This window comes from Geotrypetes seraphini, chromosome 1 (assembly GCF_902459505.1).
Source record: "Geotrypetes seraphini chromosome 1, aGeoSer1.1, whole genome shotgun sequence".
NCBI classification, from domain to species: domain Eukaryota; kingdom Metazoa; phylum Chordata; class Amphibia; order Gymnophiona; family Dermophiidae; genus Geotrypetes; species Geotrypetes seraphini.
The window spans coordinates 148,923,014-148,940,370 of NC_047084.1; the positions used below are offsets into that span (position 1 = coordinate 148,923,014).

At 46.4% G+C, this 17,357-nt stretch overlaps 1 protein-coding gene across 7 annotated transcripts in view; it reads right to left on the reverse strand.

The window, feature by feature from the left end:
* Nucleotides 1–17,357, reverse strand: part of INPP4B (inositol polyphosphate-4-phosphatase type II B) — an 812,760-nt gene that overhangs the window by 349,383 nt on the left and 446,020 nt on the right. For all 7 annotated transcript variants that reach the window (XM_033939865.1, XM_033939855.1, XM_033939874.1 and 4 more), the window contains one exon: nt 12,597–12,727. In XM_033939865.1, the coding sequence (XP_033795756.1) occupies nt 12,597–12,727 (131 nt within the window). The remainder of the gene's footprint in view (nt 1–12,596; nt 12,728–17,357) is intronic.

The window sequence follows — 17,357 nt, forward strand, 5'->3', positions numbered from 1 at the left end:
ATCTCTTTGCGCAGAAGGTCGAGTATTTTGAGTTCGGTTCGGTTGCAAACAGGTCGATGCTCGGTGTGCCCCAGGTGCTGAAGATCTTCTTCATCGCCGCTAGGTTGAGACACCACTCATCGGGATCCAGCTGGTGGCTGAGTCTTTCTGCCAGGTCGTTCTGCTTCCACGGGAGGTAAGTTGCCTGGATGGGGCATTGAATAGAGTTAGAGAACTCCCACATGTGGCAAGCTTCCTTGCAGAGCGAGGTTGACCCTGTCCCTCCCTGTTTGTTGATATAGTGCAAGGCCACCTGGTTTTCTGTTTGGGTGAGTACTGCCCTGCCTGTTTGAAGGTTTCGAGGGCATTCCCTATGGCCCTGAGCTCCAATAGGGGGTGGTCAGAGGTTGGGTACACTGGTCCCAGTGACGTCTGAGGTGCCCTTTCAGGGATCTCATGAGTAGTCTGGTGTGCTGCACAACAAAGACCGGAGCGTGCCGACGATGAGCTGCTGGCAGGGATGCACTGGGCCAGGGATGTCATGGCGTCGATCTGGTAGTCCCGTAGGACGGCCTTGGTCTGCATGGTGTCCTTGACTGCCCAGATGAACGATATCCCCTGGGTGGGTATCAGGTGGGATTTCATGTAGTTGAGGAACCCCAGTTCTTGGAGGAGGGTTATGGTGGTTGACGGGGCTGCCAGCTGTCGAGATAAGATAGGACGCGCACCCCTTGAAGGCGAGGATGTGCCACTGCCACGCACTTTGTGAACGCTCTTGGAGCCGTTGAGAGTCCAAGGGGCAGGACCTTGTACTGGAGGCGTCTGTCTTGGCTATAGAAGCGACGATGCCTCCTGTGGGCTGGGTGCATGGGATACTAGCCAATACTCGGGCTGTAACAGGGCCAAGACTGCAACCAGAGAGTGCATCTGGACCTTGTGTATGCACCTGTTGAGCTTGCAGAGATCCAGGAACGAGCGTTGTCCTTGTCCATGGTGACTCGGGGGTTCCTGGAGTAGAAACCCCTTGGTGATCTCCTCTATTCGTCACCGCCTCTATTGATTCTGCCGAAGCAGGTCCTCTCCTTGCTGCAGGAAAATTGGGTCGTCAGATGGAGGGTGCCCCGCCCACTCGGGGGGGGGGCGGGAGTGGAGACGAATTCGGAATCCCTGCTTGATGATACTGAGGGCCCACTGGTTGGTGATCCTGGGCCAAGCCTTCGCAGACAATCTGATCCTGCTGGGTCGGAGGGTGGTCAAGGTTCTGTTTTTGCCTTGGGGAGAGGGCTGCCCTTGGATGCCCCTGCCCCTCAGGCGGTGCTTGTTTGCGTAGCAGTTATGTTACTGTTGCGAGCGCTGGGGCACAGACTGCTGCCAGTGTGGACTGGCTCAGTAGTGAGCTGGAGTCCCTTTTTTATTTTATTTATTTATTTCCTCTCACTGGCCTCCTGATAAAGCCGCATCTGGAACTGGAGTGCAGCAATTCGTGCGCTCAGCATTGCGCCCTCGAAGGTCTTTTTCCCCGTGGAAACCAGGGTTTTTCAGGTCCTTCCCTGACAGGGGTTGGAGGGAGGGGGTCGTGCTGCCCTGTTTCTCTTAAGCTACCGCAATGTCCATGTATGGCTGCTGCGGGTTGTCGAATCCCTGGGCTGGAAAGATCTAGTACTTCAATCCCAGTCTCCTTGATGTTGGTTGCCCTGAGGAGGGAGTCAGCCAAATCTTGTCTCTGCAGTCCAGGAGGTTCTTGAGGACTGGAATCGCCACTGCCTGCGTGAAGTACTGGTACTGGTAGTTCAGGCCTTGTAGTAATCTGTCTTGGGTACTTGTTGTCCACCCACGTGGATCTTGAGAAAAGCTGTGAGTTTCTGGAGGGACTTGGGGTGAGTCCTCGTTTGTGGGTTTTCTTTTTTTTTTTTTTTTTTTTTTTTTTAGTGAATTATTTATTTATTTATTTATTTATTTTTGTGGATGGTGACTCGGGGCGTGGCTGGAGGCTGGTGTGTAGCTTGTTCCTCCGTTGCTTGGGTGCATGGCATGCCACTGGACCGCGCCATGTTGTTGTGCGTGGCTCCCTCTAAAGGGGGGCATTGTGGGGAGTGTAGCCCGCTGAGAGAGAGTGGGTCAGCAGGATTAACTGTGGCTGCTGGTCCCACCCCTGGTGGTTTGCAGGTTCATGTGCTGTTCCACTTGACTGGTTGGGTGGCTCCATGTACCCCACCACCCTTCTCTGTCCTTCTTGAGAGGGGGGGAGAGCCTGCAGAGAGGGGGCAGGATGCACCCCTTCATCTGTGCCAGTGCTCCTGGCTGCGTTTCCCACTGTGCCTGGAGGCAGAGAAAGAGGAGTGATAATGCCTCTTGAGTGGGCTTCTCCTGCTGTACTGCCTATTGTATATTAAACTGTACAGCACTGCATATGCCTTTCAGTGCTATAGAAATCATGAATAGTATCATAGTCCCTCATGCTAGCTGGAAAAGCACTCTGCCTAGGTTTTATGAAGAGCAAACAGCTTTTTAGACTGAGGAGTTTCAAACCCCCACCTTTGGAGAGGCATGGTCTGACATGCCGCATCTCTGATGATATCAGCACCCTGCTGAGAAAGGCAGACTCCTCGTTCCCAACATGAGAGGGGGATGGGGGGCGGGGTGGGAGAGGTGTGAATTGCAGACTCTGCAGGACCCCAAGAGGGAAAGAAACATTGAGTTGGGGTTTTTTTTTTTCTCCAGCATGTCCTTTACAAGCTGAACTCTGGGGCAGCATGTCTCCTACTGGGGGGAGAGGTCTGCAGGTCCCCTCCAAGGGAAAGAAGCATGGGAGATTCTTTCTCCTTAAATTCAGATTGGGAGGAGGGTGGGGCAGAGCCCTCGGGGCTGCAACAGATTATCAGAGGTTTTCCCAAAAACAAGCAGATAGGACTTACCTTTGAACCCCCGATCTGCTCCCTGCAGAGGCTGGTTGTAGTGGCAACATGCAGGGACTCCTGGAGAGATCTCTCAGTCTGGCGAGACTCCTATCGGCTGCCCTGCAGAGGCTGACTGAAAGCGGCAACATGCAGGGACTCCGGGAGATATTTCTCTACCGGGCCAAGTGCAGGCGGGGGGATTAGCTGAGCCAGGGCATCCTGGAGGCTCCTTGCCACTGTAGCTTGTGGATCCCCCGCTGCTGCATTCTGATGAGGATGGCTGCTGGAGGAAGATTCTCGGGCCTCACTTCTCTTCATTCCCTGCAGAGGCTGGCTGTAAGCAGCAACATGCAGGGACTCCTGGAGAGATCTCTCGGTCTGGTGAGACTCCTATCGGCTGCCCTGCAGAGGCTGGCTGTAAGTGGCAACATGCAGGGACTCCGGGAGATATTTCTCTACCGGGCCAAGTGCAGGCGGGGGGATTAGCTGAGCCAGGGCATCCTGGAGGCTCCTTGCCGCTGTAGCTTGTGGATCCCCCGCTGCTGCAATCCGATGAGGATGGCTGCTGGAGGAAGATTCTCGGGCCTCACTTCTCTTCATGAAGTCTCTCAGTGCCCTCTTCCTTAGCTTGCGTGCACGTGGTGACATGTGCGCACAATGCAAGCAACACGGAAACCTCGAGCGCCGGATCCAATCAGTGGGCGCACAATTCATGAGGATCCAGTGTGTTCATCCTCCTCCTGCATCCCAGTTGTTTCTTTAGATGATTCAGGCATCTTCAAGTTGATGAGTAGAAAAGTTGGAATGGAGAGCTGTAGAAAATCCGACCGATGGGAACGGGCGGAAACTAAAGACTGGGGATTAGGGGGAAGCAGGGGGAAATGGGTAGGGCTCGGGCATGCCCAGTGGGGCCCGGGCACTGCACGTGCTCAGAGAAAAAAAAAAAAAAATCTCTCTGAGCTATTGGAGAGCTTATCCGCAAATTGGGAGCTGTTGGGACAACACCCATATGTGGCTGACTCATCCTGCTTGTCCTAGGAGAAGCCAGGTTTTCAGATGCTTTCGGACCGCTGTTGTTCAATGTATTCATAAACGACCTAGAAGCAGGGATGAAGTGTGAAGTTATAAAATTTGCGGATGACACCAAACTCTGCAGCAGGGTTAGAACCACGGAAGAATGTGAAGACCTACAAAGGGACCTAAACAAACTGGAGGAGTGGGCAAGAAAATGGCAAATGTGCTTTAATATAGAGAAATGCAAGGTCATGCATTTAGGAAAAAAAAACCCGATGTTCAGCTACAAAATGGGGGGGGTCAGTGCTAGGGGATAGTAATCTTGAAAAAGACTTGGGTGTACTGGTAGATACTACAATGAAACCAACGGCACAATGTGCAGCGGCCTCCAAGAAAGCAAACAGAATGTTGGGTATTATTAAGAAGGGCATTACGACCAGGAAGAAGGAAGTCATCATGCCACTGTATCGTGCGATGGTTCGTCCGCATCTGGAGTACTGTGTCCAGTATTGGTCACCGTACCTCAAGAAGGACATGGCGATACTTGAAAGGGTCCAGAGAAGAGCGACGAAAATGATAACAGGTATGGAAAACCTTTCATACACAGACAGGTTGGGAAGGCTGGGGCTCTTCTCCCTTGAAAAGAGGAGACTCAGAGGAGACATGATAGAGACTTTCAAGATCATGAAGGACATAGAGAGGGTGGAAAGGGACAGATTCTTCAGATTATTGGGAACCACAAGCACCAGGGGGCACTCAGAGAAGCTGAAAGGGGACAATTTTAGAACCAATGCTAGGAAGTTCTTCTTTACACAGAGGGTGGTGGACACCTGGAATGCGCTTCCGGAGGTTGTGATAGGACAGAGTACACTACGGGGGTTCAAGGAAGGTTTGGATAAATTCCTGACCGATAGGGGGATTGAAGGATACAAATAGGGGTTAAGATAGGTTTTAGACAGAGTATAGATAGAAGGATAAAAGGGATTATAGAAGGATCAAATTACAGGTCATGGGCATGATGGGCCGCCACGGGTGCGGACTGCTGGGCACGATGGACCTCGTGTCTGACCCAGCGGAGGCAACTTCTTATGTTCTTAATTGGAATGAGCCTAGGTTCAGCAGCGGGGCAGGGAGGTTATTCCAAAGCTTTTTCTTTTTCTCTTTCTTTCTTTCTCTCTCTCTTTCTTTTTCTCTTCCGCTTTCTTTCTCTTCCTCTTTCTTTCTTTCTCTCTCTCTTTTTCTCTCTTTCTTCTTCTTTTCTCTTTCTTTCTTTTTAAACTAAACTAAACCTTAAGTTTGTATACTGCATCATCTCCATAAAGATAGAGTTCGACACAGTTTACAAGTAATTCAATAAATAAGGGAAGGACATAATAAGAAATTAGAGGTTATGAAGAGGATAGATAGCTTTACATTTTGGAGAAAAGCCAGGTTTTCAGATGCTTGGAATAATTGGAATGAGCCTAGGTTCAGCAGCGGGGCAGGGAGGTTATTCCAAAGTTTTTTCTTTTTCTCTTTCTTTCTCTCTTCCTCTTTCTTTTTTTTTTCTCTCTCTCTCTCTCTTTCCCTTCCTTTCTTTCTTTTTCTCTTTCTTTCTTTCTTTCTCTCTCTCTCTTTTTAAACTAAACTAAACTAAACTAAAGCTTAAGTTTGTATACTGCATCATCTCCAGAAATATAGAGTTCGGTACGGTTTACACGTAAATTCAATAAATGAGGGAAGGACATAATATGAAATTAGAGGTTAAGAAGAGGATAGCTAGCTTTACATTTTAAATAGATAGCTTTACGTTTTGGAGAAAAGCCAGGTTTTCAGATGCTTTCGGAATAATTGGAATGAGCCTAGGTTCAGCAGCGGGGCAGGGAGGTTATTCCAAAGTTTTTTCTTTTTCTCTTTCTTTCTCTCTTCCTCTTTCTTTTTTTTTTCTCTCTCTCTCTCTCTCTTTCCCTTCCTTTCTTTCTTTTTCTCTTTCTTTCTCTCTCTCTCTTTTTAAACTAAACTAAAGCTTAAGTTTGTATACTGCATCATCTCCAGAAATATAGAGTTCGGTACGGTTTACACGTAAATTCAATAAATGAGGGAAGGACATAATATGAAATTAGAGGTTAAGAAGAGGATAGCTAGCTTTACATTTTAAATAGATAGCTTTACGTTTTGGAGAAAAGCCAGGTTTTCAGATGCTTTCGGAATAATTGGAATGAGCCTAGGTTCTGCAGCGGGGCAGGGAGGTTATTCCAAAGCTCAGTGAATTTGAAGACAAGGGATTTCCCTAATTTACCTGCATACATGACACCTTTTAACGAGGGGAAAGATAGTTTGAGTATGTGGGTGGATCTGGTAGTGTCAGGTCTTGAACAATTCCATCAGATTAGGGGAGGAAGAATGCCATGTAGGATCTTGAAAATTAGCAAGCTCAACCCCATCCCATCCCATCCCCCTAAAACAGTGGTCCTTAACCTAGTCCTGTACATATACCCAGCCCAGTGGCACAGTAAGGGAAGGTGGGTCCACCCCGGGCACCATGTTGGTGGGGGCGCCGGTACCCCTTCTCCTCTATGCCCATCCGCCTCTTCCCATTCCTTCCCCTCCCCCATCACCTGTAGCTATTCACCTCCACAGGCAACAACTTCAAATGTTCCTTGTAACCGCGTCATCTCTCCGGCTGACGTCACTTCCAGGTGCCGCGCATAGGAAGTGACATCAAAGAGAGAGATCCGCAGGGGTCCCGAGGAGCATGCTGAAGGCATTCTGGCTCTCGTTCTCTCCGAGAATCTCGGTTTGCGAGTCACGATTTGCGAGAATGTTTTGCTCGTCTTGCAAAACACTCGCAAACCCAGTGCACTCGTAAACCGAGGTTTGACTGTAATAGGAAACAGCAAAAGGAATGGCAAGCAAAATGTAAGGTGCTGATAAGGAAGGCAAAGAGACCATGAAAAGAAGATTGCATTGGTGGCAAAAACATACAGTAAAAACTTTTTGAGGTATATTAGAAGCAAAAAGCCGGGAAAAGTATCAGTTGCTAGATACTCAGGGAAGACAAGGTTATAGCAGAAAGATTAAATTAATTATTTGCTTTGGTCTTCACCGAGGAATTAGTGGGGGAGATACCAGTGCCAAAAATGGTATTCAATGCTTTTTTTTAATTTATTTATTTATAAATTTTTCAAATATAACAGTCAAGTGTATACTTGTACAGAAAGCAAAATTCAAGAATAAAGAAAATAATTCAAGCATAATCTATATATATAAAATCGGAGGTATGTATGTGTGTATGTATGTATGTATGTATGTGTGTGTGTGTGTATGTGCCGCGATCACGCAAAAACGGCTTGACCGATTTGACCGAACCTTGGTATGCAGATCCCTCACTACCTGGGGTGATATGTTCTGGGGGTCTCGCGGCCCACCTGCACACGTGGGCGGAGCTACAAACAGAAAATCTTATTTCACCCATTCATGTCAATGGAAAGGATGTAAAAAGCTGCCATTCTCACAGTAATTCCAACTATAAAACACTTTCTATGACACTATAACCACTAGGGACATCGTTTCTATTCTACCACGGACACCATACATATAGAGTTTGTATGTTCTAACTGTGTTTGTAACTGTTTCCTTCATGCACCCCAGTTCATAATGTTATTACATTACATGAGTACTCACATATGCTGAACTAGGAACACAGGTTCCATTCTGAACCGGGAAAAAACTGCATGGAGTTTCTTTTCAACCTCAGTTTCCACATATTGAGTTGTTTAAATCAATACTGAAACTTTTGGATGCCACTTATTCCAACAGATCTTCCTTTTCAGTTTAAGAGATTGCTAATTCCAGTGAGACTTGCATTCATTCACCACTATAAAGTATCTTTATTTGAATCCATTTACAGTGTTATTGCTATAATTAAATACCCGTGCAATGCCGGGGCATCAGCTAGTATATAATATATGAAAGGAAAAAAGGTTATCTTAAACCTCACTCAAGTCCTCATCATTTGAAATCCAAGATTAAGTAAAAACGAATTTAAGTAATCAAAAAAGGAAAGAAAAAACAGTTATAGGTAAAACCGTGCTAAGGAAGTCATTTATCATTTTATCCATCTTGAGCTTTCTCCAGCCTTGACAGTGATAGGAATATTGTCAGTTGTGAGGGTTCAAAGAAAACAAATTTATGCGACTTATAGTGTACTATGCATTTACAAGGATACCGAAGAAAAAAAGGTAGCACCCAGAGCAGTAATTGCTGGTCTCAATATCAAAAATTATTTTCTCCACCTCTGTGTGTCTCTGGCCAAATCAGGAAACATTTGAACTCTCAGACCTAGAAATTCTTTATGTTTATTTTTAAAATATAGTTTCAATAACCATGTCTTGTCCATTGTAAGAGCCACTGAAATAAGCAAAGTTGCCGGAATGGCTACTTCCCTATCTGAGGATTCTAATAAAGCCGTCACATCCAAAGGCTCTTGATTTGCTTCTTGTGGATTTTTCTTATCTTTAGTGTCTTTAACAGGAAGATAATAAACCTGAGTGAAAGGTGGTATAGAAGATTCAGAAACTTCCAAAATTTCCATTAAATAGCGAGTAATCATTTCTCTAGGAGTTACTGTTGTAATCTTTGGAAAATTGATTAATCTAAGATTATTAGTTCTTAAGGAATTTTCAATTGATTCAAGTTTTCTTCTTAAGTTTGTATTATCTTTAATTAGTGCCTCCTGTACTGCTTTATAAGAATTTATATTCTGTTGTTGATTTTCTAGTTGCAATTTATTATCAATAGTAATTTTCTGTAATTCTGAAATATTCTTATCATACATATTAAACCGTTCTTCTACTTGATTTAATTGAGATGTTATAGTTTTGGGAATAGAGGCAACCAAGTCCCACAGGGTATCCAATGTTACTTCCTGGGGTTTGTTTAACTGAGGAAATTGAAAATGTAAATGTAAAATCTTGTGCTCACCCACTGGCAAGTCTTCCACAAACTGTTCAGTCTGGATCAATCCCTCTCCCGCAGTTGTCGAGGCCTCCAACGCCATACTCAGGTTCCCAGAAGAAAACTGAGAACCCGAATCTCCGTCCCCCGGACTGATCTCCACTGCCTCTGAAGGAAGAAGCTCTCCGACTCTCGGAAGCTCCCCCTCCCTCGGGGAACTGGCTGTTCGGGGATGTGGGGGTGGAGCTCGCATTTCAGGGCTGAAGGTGGTTTCAAGCCCCAGGGAGAGCTGCTGCATGCCGTTCTCCTGCAGCGTCTCCAACGGGGGGAGCCCTGAGCAAGTCGACGTTCCCTGCATGCGCCAGATAAGCTCCTCAATATTGCCCACCGCAGAAGTCTCGGAGCGCCGCGAGGCCGCAGCGGCGCTTCTCCCTCTTCGCTTGGGCATCTCAAAAGTAGGAAATTGTATTCACCTCCAGAAATATAGACCGCTTCAGGGAGGCTATCGGGAGCAAACGCACGGGCTACCTATCCTGTCGCCATCTTGGATCTCCGGTATTCAATGCTGATGAGTCAGAAAAACTGAAATAAATCTCTAACATTGGAAGATGTAATAGAGCAATTTGACAAATTGAAGAGTAGAAAATCTCCTGGACCGGATGGTATACATCCCAGAGTACAGACAGAATTGAAAAATGAACCTGTTATTATTAGTAATTTGTAATTTATCTTTAAAATCCAGAAGACTGGAGGGTGGCTAACGTAACGCAAATTTTTTAAAAGGATTCCAGAGGTGTTCTGGGACATTATAGACCGGTGAGTCTGATGTCCGCAGTGGGCAAAATGGTAAAGGCTGTTATAAAGAACAAAATTACAGAGAATATACATAATAATGAATTAATGAGACAAAGCCAACATGGATTTAGAAATTTTGCCTCACCAATCTACTACAATTCTTTGAAGGGTTAAATAAACATGTTAGTAAAGGTGAGCCAGTCAATATTTGACAAAGTATCTCATGAAAGATTGCTGAGGAAATTAGAAAGTCATGGGATAGGAGGTAATGTCCTATTATGGATTAAGAACGGATTAAAAGTTATACAAACTTAAGGTTTAGTTTAGTTTAGAAAACAGAGTTAAAACAGAGTTAAATTGTCAATATTCTCAATGGAGCTAACTCTTACCACTCCATCTCTGAGAAATTCACTTACCCCTATTTGTCCCACTTGTCTGTTTTGATTAGATTGTAGCTCTGCTCAGTGGGGATTGTCTCTTACATGTTTAATGTGCAGCACTGCATACGTCTGGCAGCGCTACAGAAATAAGTAGTTAAACATAGATACATGATGGCAGATAAAGGCCAAATGGCCCATCTGCAGTAACCATTATCTCCTCCTCTCCCTATTGGTTAAGGCTCTTGACATTTGCATCTCCTCTTCCTATAGGCTAAGGCTCTGTGCACTTGCATTGTGAGGTCATCGAGCTGCCCATCCGCAGTAACCATTATCTCATTCTCTCTGAGAGATCCCACATGCCTATCCCAGGCCCTCTTGAATTCAGACACAGTCTCTGTCTCCACCACCTCTGCCGAGAGACTGTTCCACGCATCTACCACCCTTTCTGTAAAAAGGTATTTCCTTAGATTACTCCGGAGCCTATCGCCTCTTAAATTCATCCTATGATCTCTCATTCCAGAGCTTCCTTTCAAATGAAAGAGACTCAACTCCTGCTATTTTATTTATTTTTCTATACCGTTCTCCCAAGGGAGCCCAGAACGGTTTACATTAATTTATTCAGGTACTCAAGCATTTTTCCCTGTCTGTCCCAGTGGGCTCACAATCTATCCAATATACCTTGGGGCAATGGGGGTTTAAGTGACTTGCTCAGGGTCACAAGGAGCAGTGTGGGTTTGAACCCACAACCCCAGGGTGCTGAGGCTGTAGCTTTAACCACTGCGCTACACTCTCCCCACACGTAGGTATTTAAACGTCGTTATCATATCTCTCCTCTCCCACCTTTCCTCCAATATATAAAGATTGAGATCTTTTTTTTTTTTTTCTTTTAGTCTGTCCCCATTCACCTTATGACGAAGACCACATACCATTTTAGTAGCCTTCCTCTGGACCGACTCCATCCTTTTTATCTCTTTTTGAAGGTGCGGCCTCCAGAATTGTACACAATATTCTAAACTAGTCTTTAAGCCCGTTACATTAACGGGTGCTAGAATAGATGTCTGTCTGTCTTTCTTTCTTTGAATCTCTACCTCCTGCTGTATTTCTCTCTCCCTGACCCCCTTTATCTGTCTGTCTTTCTGTCCCTCTTCCTGCCCCTGTGTCTTTCTTCCTTTCTTTCTGTCTCCCTCCCTCCCGCTGTCTGTCTGTCTTTATTTCTATCTGTCTCCCTCCCTGCTCCATATGTAACATCCCCTCCCCCTTCATTTCCCTGTGCAGCAGCATTTCCCTCCCCCGACCTCACTTCCCTGTGCAGCAACAGCAGCAGTATTTCCCTCTCCGTCCACTTCTCTGAGCAGCAGCAGCGGTATTTACCTTCCCCTACAGGTCCCTGTGCAGCAGCATTACCCCCAACCCCCCCCACCCCCCATTTGCTTCCCACGGTCTGGCCTACCATCACACTCACTGTGATAAAGGAGATTGAGAGGGCACAGCTGGAAAAACGGCACTACCGGTAGAAGTTTATTTTTAAGTTTAAAGTTGCCGCCGCGGCTCCTCTCACGATTGCTGCCTGCGTCGGAAGCCTTTTCCGATGCAGGTGTGGCTCGTGAGAGGAGCCGCCGCAGCACCTTTAATCTTAAAAATAAACTTCTACCGGTAGTGCCGTTTTTCTTGGATTTAGGTTTGCGCGAGGTGGAGAGCAGGGAGGCCAGCGGTTTCCAATTTGTTTTGTGGCCACCAAGTATAAGATTGCAAATAAGGCCCGTCTCCCATTTTATTTGCCCCCGAGTGCCAATTCTGTGCACGTGTCCGCCGCCAGTACTCCCAATGACCTCCTCGCGGTCCAATGTGGTCAGCCATAGCGATGTTTCTCTGGTGGTGGGTGAGTGAGGGCGGGAGGGGGAGTCGCGGTGTGTTTGCTGCCTCTGTCAATCGGCCACTGCCACAGCTAAGCGCGCATGCGCACTCCTACCTGCGGGGACCTACAGCGCACGGAAAACGGGAGCATGTAGTTAAGAGTGCGCATGCGCGGCTTAGGCTTTTATTATATTAGATGAGGTCTCATCAGAGTCTTAAACAGGGGCATCAATACCTCCTTTTTCCTACTCTTCCTATGCGCCCTAGCAGGACTCCCCAAAGCCGTGACTTCGGGAAGGCCTGCCGGCTCAGCTGTTTAGGGATTCCTTTGCAGCGATCAGCTCAGCCGGTTCCATCTACTTTTAAATTTGGAAATGTAGGCTAGCACTTTTCTGGCCTATATTTCAAGCACCTGTCGCAATCCTAGGGAGATGCCTAGGAATGCTAAAGTTCGCCCAGGGCCACTTCTGGGCAAAACCATGCCCACGCCCAGCCTTGGGTAAACTTAAGTGTCCCAAAGTGTTTCCCTAGACCCGTGACAAATGTCTACTGTGTAGGCATCCTGTCTCAGGTTTTTGGGGGTTTTTTTAAAACGTGCATCATGATTGGCTGTCAGACGGCGATAGGATCCTACCGCCTCCAATCGGGCTGCCCATTTATAGAATCAGCCCCCAAATGTCTACATCAATAAAATGAGAAATTTTTGCATGGGGTCTTGGATGTGTAGAAACTATTATCCTACCTGTACATTTGCCGAGCTCTGTAAGCGTGTCCTGATACGTGCTCACCATCTGCTCGTAGTGGGAAATGACACTCTGACGTAGACTGTCCCAGTGCGGAGAGAGGTCGCCAAGCTCTTTCAGCTCCTGGATTCTGGATCAAAACGCAAAATACAATGGCCTGAGTTGCAAAGTACTGCCCATCAGAAAAATGTCCAAAATCTTTTATGCAGAGCAAAAATAGTTCTGCCTTTTTTTCTATCCTGTGTAAAAAAAAAAAAAAATTATAACTCTTGGTTTAAATTTGACTTCTTAGCCTGACAGATTACCAGTTTTGAGGTAGAGAATGACACAGGGAAAAAATCTGTCCCCATCACCGGACCACCGTCTCCTTCACCGCCCCGTCCCCGTAGCATCCACCCTTCCCTCTTGCCACCTCACTGCCCTTCGGCACCCCTCGTGCGGTCCGTGCATCTCCCTCCCTCCCCCTTACCTTCTCGGCGCGTTTCAAGGTTTCAGACTTGTTAAAAGCCGCCGGAGTGTTCGTGCAGTCATGTGCGTGTGTGGGCGGAAGCTTCTCCTCTGACGCAACCGGAAGTTGCATCAGAGGAGAAACTTCTACGCATGCGAATGCACGTACGCTCCGGCGGCTTTCAACAAGTCTGAAACCTTAAAACACGCCGCATAGGTAAGGGGTTAGGAAGGGAGATAGATAGATTTGGGTGGGTAATCTAATCTAATCTAATCTAATCTAATCTAAACCTTAAGTTTATATACCGCATCATCTCCATGAGTATGGAGCTCGACACGGTTTACAAGAACTTAAAATAGTGGGTAGAGAAGAAGAAAAAGGATTACATGAATTTATGTGTAGAAGGGGGGAGAGAAAGGGGGGAAGGATAGAGCTACAATTTGCTGAAAAGCCAGGTTTTCAGTTGTTTGCGGAATAACTGAAGGGAGCTCAGGTTCCGCAGCGGGGTGGTGAGGTCGTTCCAAAGACCTGTGATTTTGAAGAGAAGGGATTTTCCCAGTTTGCCTGAATAGTGGATGCCGCGTGGAGAGGGGAAGGCTAGTTTAAGCCTTTGGGCAGTTCTGGAGGAGTCGGGACTGGAGGAGTTGAAAGACAGTGGGATAAGAGGAGGGAGGATTCCGTGAATATGTAGGAAGGAGAGAGGTGACCGTGCACATTCCCTCCCTTAACTGCGGGGACAAGGCCATTCACCGCTCCACGGGGCGGTGGATGGCCTTGTCTCCATACCTGGGGTGAGCACCTTTTCCCCCTCCACCGTTTTGGCGGGTTATCCGCGGCTAGCCGCAGGTAACATCCACCGTGTCATTCTCTACTTTGAGGTTCAGTTACTAAACTTAGAAACTGTTTCATATGCGAAAGATGATCCCAATTAGTCATCCCAAATGATTTACATAGATCTGTATGTGCATTGATCTGGGTTTGGTAATCCACTTTGTCTGCTGCAGTCTTCATGTGGCTTATAATGTATAAGAAACAGATTATAAGACCATTTTGACCCTGGTCTACCAGCCTTTAAGGTCGACCCCTGAGGAAGGCTTTTCCACAGAAGCCGAAACAAGGACCATGTTGGGCCTAATAAATCAACAAGACTTGGACTTTTCATAAGGCTTGGTTTTTCATATATGACATGATTTTACATTATTTTCATTTATAATAAAATTACATTTGTTCCTTAGGTTGATGTGTTCAGTCCCTTCCCCGTTCTCTCTTTGGTTTACATAGATCTGGACCTATATACTGCATATAATACATCTTTTGTTAAACTCTATAACAGTGCATCCCTGTTATTCATTATTTAAATCAAATAAGTAATTTAATTACGCTTTTTCCACCTGTAAAGCATGTGGTCACAGGCCAAGTCCTCTAGGTCAGCTCTCTAAGGCAGTGTTTTTCAACCTTTTTACACCTATGGACCGGCAGAAATAAAAGAATTATTCTGTGGACCGACATCGGTCTGTGGATCGGCGGTTGAAGAACACTGGGGCTAAGTCGTGGGCCAGACCCCGCCCATCTCTACCCAATCTCCAACCCAGACCCCGCCCCTATAATAGTACTAATTGTAACACTATTTTTTCCATTCATTTTTCACAGATGCACAATATAATCTTATTAACAACACATAATGGTTAACCACAAAATTAAACTACACAAAGCACACTGACAGCAGATGTAAATTCTCAAAATTGACATAATTCAATCACTAAATTCAAATATAAAATCATTCCCCCCTAACCTTTGTTGTCTCCCTCCCTCCATGCTATGCCTTACCTTCTGGCCTGCTCCCGCCTGGCCATTTTATGCCGCCCCCGGCGTTATCTTCAGGCCGGCTCCCTCTTCCTCATTGATGCAGTGCACAAAGCTGCGGGCAGCAGCTCCTTGCGCGTCCTGCGCCTCAACTGGAAGCCTTCCCTTTGACGTTGCAACGTCAGAGGGCTTCCGGTTCAGGCGCAGGATGCCCGTAGGAGCCACTGCCCGTGGCTTTGTGCACTGAATCAGTGAGGAAGAGGGAGCTGGTTAGAAGATAATGCCGCATCAATCGCACCGTGGACCGGCGGTTGAAGAACACTGTTTTGGGCCTGATGCACGTGCTGGCCCTGTGGACCGGCAGGAAATTTCTGTGGACCGGCACCAGTCCACGGACCGGCGGTTGAAGAACACGGCTCTAAGGCATGTCTTCCTTTTTCCACAGATGAGGCAGGATGCTGGTGAATTATTTACACGCTTCATTTAAGAAAATTAGGTGGATGATGCACCATGGGCTTCTCATCAATATTTTTCACAACCAACATACACTTCTCCCTCCGTATCCGCGGTTTCCGTATCCGCGGATTCACCTATTCGCGATTTTTCGGCTGCTGACTCCGCCCCCTAATTTTCATCACTGAATCTGGCGTTTCACATTGGAAATCGCTGCTCCCGGTGGTTCCTGAAGGAAATCGCTGCTCCCGGCGTGGTACAGAGCAAATCGCAGGTCGGGTTATTCACGGTTTAGTATCTTTTTCAGGTCTATTTTACCGAAAACCGCGAATAACATGCAAAAAAGTTATTTGCAGTTTTTCGGTATTCACGGCTATGTTCGGCCCGCATCCCCCGCGAATACGGAGGGAGAAGTGTACAGTGTTCTTGCATAATGTACCATATATACTTGAATATAAACCAAGATAACATCCCCCCCTCCCCCTCTTTAGGGGAAAAATGTTAACTTAAACATAAAGCAATGGCTTATATGCAAGTACTACCCCCAATCATAAGAATAAGAACCTAAGAATAGACTTTCTGGGACAGACCAATGGTCCATGTAGCCCAGTATTCAATCCAGATCAATAGTGCCTGGCCTAAACCCAAACAGTAGCAACATTTTATGCTGTTGATCCAGGACAGGAAGTGGTTTTCCCCAGGCCTCGTGCAAATATCTCATAAGAACATAAGCATTGCCTCTGCCGGGTCAGACCAGGGGTCCATCGCGCCCGGCAGTCCGCTCCCGCGGCGGCCCTCCAGGTCCATGACCTGAAAGTGTTCCCTAACCTAAAATGTCCATAACCCTATTCGCTCAATGTCCTGTAAGGTAAACCTCCATCTGTACCCTGTTATCCCCTTCGCTTCCAGGAAGTCATCCAGTCCCTTTTTGAACCCCAGAATTGTACTCTGTCTTATCACCTCTCCGGGAAGCGCGTTCCAGGTGTCTACCACCCGCTAAGTGAAGAAGAACTTCCTTGCATTCGTTATGAATCTTTCTCCTCTCAGTTTTTCTGAATGACCTCTTGTTTTAGTTGTCCCTGCTAGTCTAAAGAATCTGTCCCTCTCCACCTTCTCTATGCCTTTCGTGATTTTATAAGTCTCTATCATGTCCCCTCTCAGTCTCCGCTTTTCCAGGGTAAAGAGCCCCAGCCTGTCTAACCGTTCGGCATATGAAAGGTTCCCCATACCCTTTATCATCCTCGTTGCTCTCCTCTGGATCCTCTCGAGTATTGCCATGTCCTTCTTGAGGTATGGCGACCAGTATTCACTATGGATACTGTGAATATTCACTGTGGATATTCTGAAAACCTGACTGACTGGGGTTCCTCCAGGGCCAGGTTTTGGAACCACTGACTTGAGGGGTTTTCCCTTTTTCATATCCATTTCAAACTCAAGGGCTGCCTCAAGCAATTACATGTTTAAGGTGCAATCCTGGTCCTGGGGAAGGAAATGCCAGATCAAGCCCCCTTCCAAAAACAAAGGATTGTTCTTTGTTTATTTGCTTTGGAAACCTTAAGTGAAAGTGTGCGTTTTTTCTTCTTCTTAATATATTCAGCTGTTGCTTTAAATCTGTTTCTGGCGAGGACAAAACAAATGTTGGTTTTGAACGGTTTGTGGCTGTGACTAATTCTGCTTTCCCCTTAGCTCCTTGGAGCTGAGAAATTGCCTTATCTACTATGCCTATATATCCTGGGCTTGCCTTTCATTGTATCCATGCCACACTATAAAAATAACTACAAATTATGTAGTCAATCTAAGCCGAGACGAGGGGAACACTGGCACAGGGCTGATGCATGCACGCCTGTTTTCTCCGTCCCCCCCCCTTCCCCCAACACACTCACCTTGGTTCTGCTGTTATATTCAATGGACAAAAACACAAAGACTGTGGAAACCTAATCTGGCAATGAAACCCAAAGAGGATATCCTTAAATGAACAGCTGGCTTCCCATTGCTTCAGTGAGAGGAGTAAAAGTGAGATGTTGATGGTATTTTCAACTAATCTGCCCAGCTGCCA